We start from the raw sequence: 1830 nt of genomic DNA, 5'->3' as shown, positions 1-1830 counted from the left end.
GAAAACATGGTAATAAATAAGTTTAGAATACTACGATAAAATATAGAAGTAACAGGGTTTAAAACAAAGAAAAAATAAGCATCCAAAAGTATCGCCTAAATCGAAGAATACAAAAGTATGAAACCAGATCCTCTTCTCCTTAGTCGTGTCGCGTGCTCTAGGTCTTCTTAATGTTCTCTCTTGCTTCCTTGTTATTAAAAATGTCCTTTTATCTTTATATATGAGCCCCAAGTGGACCTGAACTCTCAGACAATCAGAATCGTAATAGAATCAGGATTCTGTAAAAACACACTGGCGCGGGCGCGCTGCCTTTGGCGCGGGTGCACTGCCTTGCTGGACTTTTTGGCCCGGCCGCCCCGCTTCTGGTGCGGGTGCACCTGCCTTCTGATAAAATTTTTGATTTTTGTTGTTTTGCGCTCCTTTCTTCGTGCGATCTTCTGAAACTCTATTCCTGACCTCTTATTAGCATAAAAAGATTGAAAAACTCATTTCTTCCTTCTGACTAGTGCCCTGCAATGACTTAACACAAAAACACATCAAAAACACCACATACTTGAGTCCAAGACACCAAATTAAGCCGATATGAAGCGTTCCAAGTGGATATAAATTCCACTTATCAACCCTCCGGGTATTTATACTTTTGAATAAAAAGAATATTTACCCCGAATCTCTTTGTGTGTTTATTTCATTTTAGTTTTAATGTTCCGATACATTAATTTGATAAAAATGAAAAAAATACATTCACTCCCCTCTGTATGTACCTTTTGGACCTAACAATTGGTATCAAAGCTCGTTAATTGATATACAGATCAGATATGTTAGATTAACAAGTTTTGTTGTTAATTTTCGTTGTACGGAGTCCGGGAGTGCTTCTGGTGTGTAGATCTGATTTTGGGTTTTGTTGGTTTTGACTTGACTGGTTTGGTATTGTTGACTGACTGGGTTATCATATTTTGAAAACGTATATTGTGAATTTTTTTAGATCTGAAAAGATGAGTTCTCAGAAGGTCAGTAGTTTTAAGGTTTCTCATTTCGATAAATCGAGATACAATCTATGGGAGAAAAAAATGCTTTTATATATCCGGGCATCAAATCAGAGTATATGAAGGTATTGAGAGAAGGAAGACATGTGCCGATGAAGGATCACTCAGAGTTAAGTAATATAAGGATGTCATGTCCTGAAGCAGAATGGAGTGCTCGTGATAAAGAACCGATAGCTCTGGATGAAGGCCTGCAGCTTATTTTGGTGGATTCAATGGATGATGATATGAGCCATCAGATAATGGTCTGTGAAAGTGCTAAGCACATGTGGGAGACCATAAAATTGCTTATGGAAGGAACTGAAGATGTCATGCAGAATCGACTGGATATCTTGATTTCAAAATATGAGGCGTTTAAGTCCTTGCCTGGAGAAAGCATAACACAAGTCTTTGAAAGACTTAATAAATTATTGAATGAATTGGGTATTCATGAAAATACTTATCCTCAGAGAGAAGTCAACATGAAGTTTATACTAGTCCTACCTCACCATCTGGAGAATAAGGCTTCATCTGTTCGTGAACGAGTTGACTTTGAAACCATGACACTTGAGAAGTTGTATGGTAAATTGAAGACACATTAGATGGAGCAGGTGCAAAGGAAGATCATCTATGCTGGTGGTACAGTTGATAGAAAAATTGTTGAACTACTCAAGACAACTGTTCTTGTAGCCAGTGGTATTAAAAAGCTAGACATTACTGCTGAAAAGCCTAAGTATAAAGCTGAAGCACTCTTTGAAGCTGAGATGAATGATGGAAACCTCTCTAGTAATCCTAGTGAATACTATACCAT

General features: G+C 37.6%; 1 protein-coding gene across 1 annotated transcript; it reads left to right on the top strand.

Annotated features, from left to right (window-relative positions):
- The first annotated feature begins 1168 nt into the window (after positions 1-1168).
- LOC141665370 (uncharacterized) lies at positions 1169-1621 on the top strand. Its single transcript, XM_074471356.1, has one exon. The coding sequence runs from the start codon at positions 1169-1171 to the stop codon at positions 1619-1621; it is 453 nt and encodes a 150-aa protein (XP_074327457.1).
- The last annotated feature ends 209 nt before the right edge of the window (positions 1622-1830 follow it).

This window comes from Apium graveolens, chromosome 6, assembly GCF_009905375.1.
Source record: "Apium graveolens cultivar Ventura chromosome 6, ASM990537v1, whole genome shotgun sequence".
In the NCBI taxonomy this organism is placed as follows: Eukaryota; Viridiplantae; Streptophyta; class Magnoliopsida; order Apiales; family Apiaceae; genus Apium; species Apium graveolens.
The sequence above is the reverse complement of the archived record's forward strand: the minus strand, read 5'-3'. Positions and strand labels throughout refer to the sequence as shown.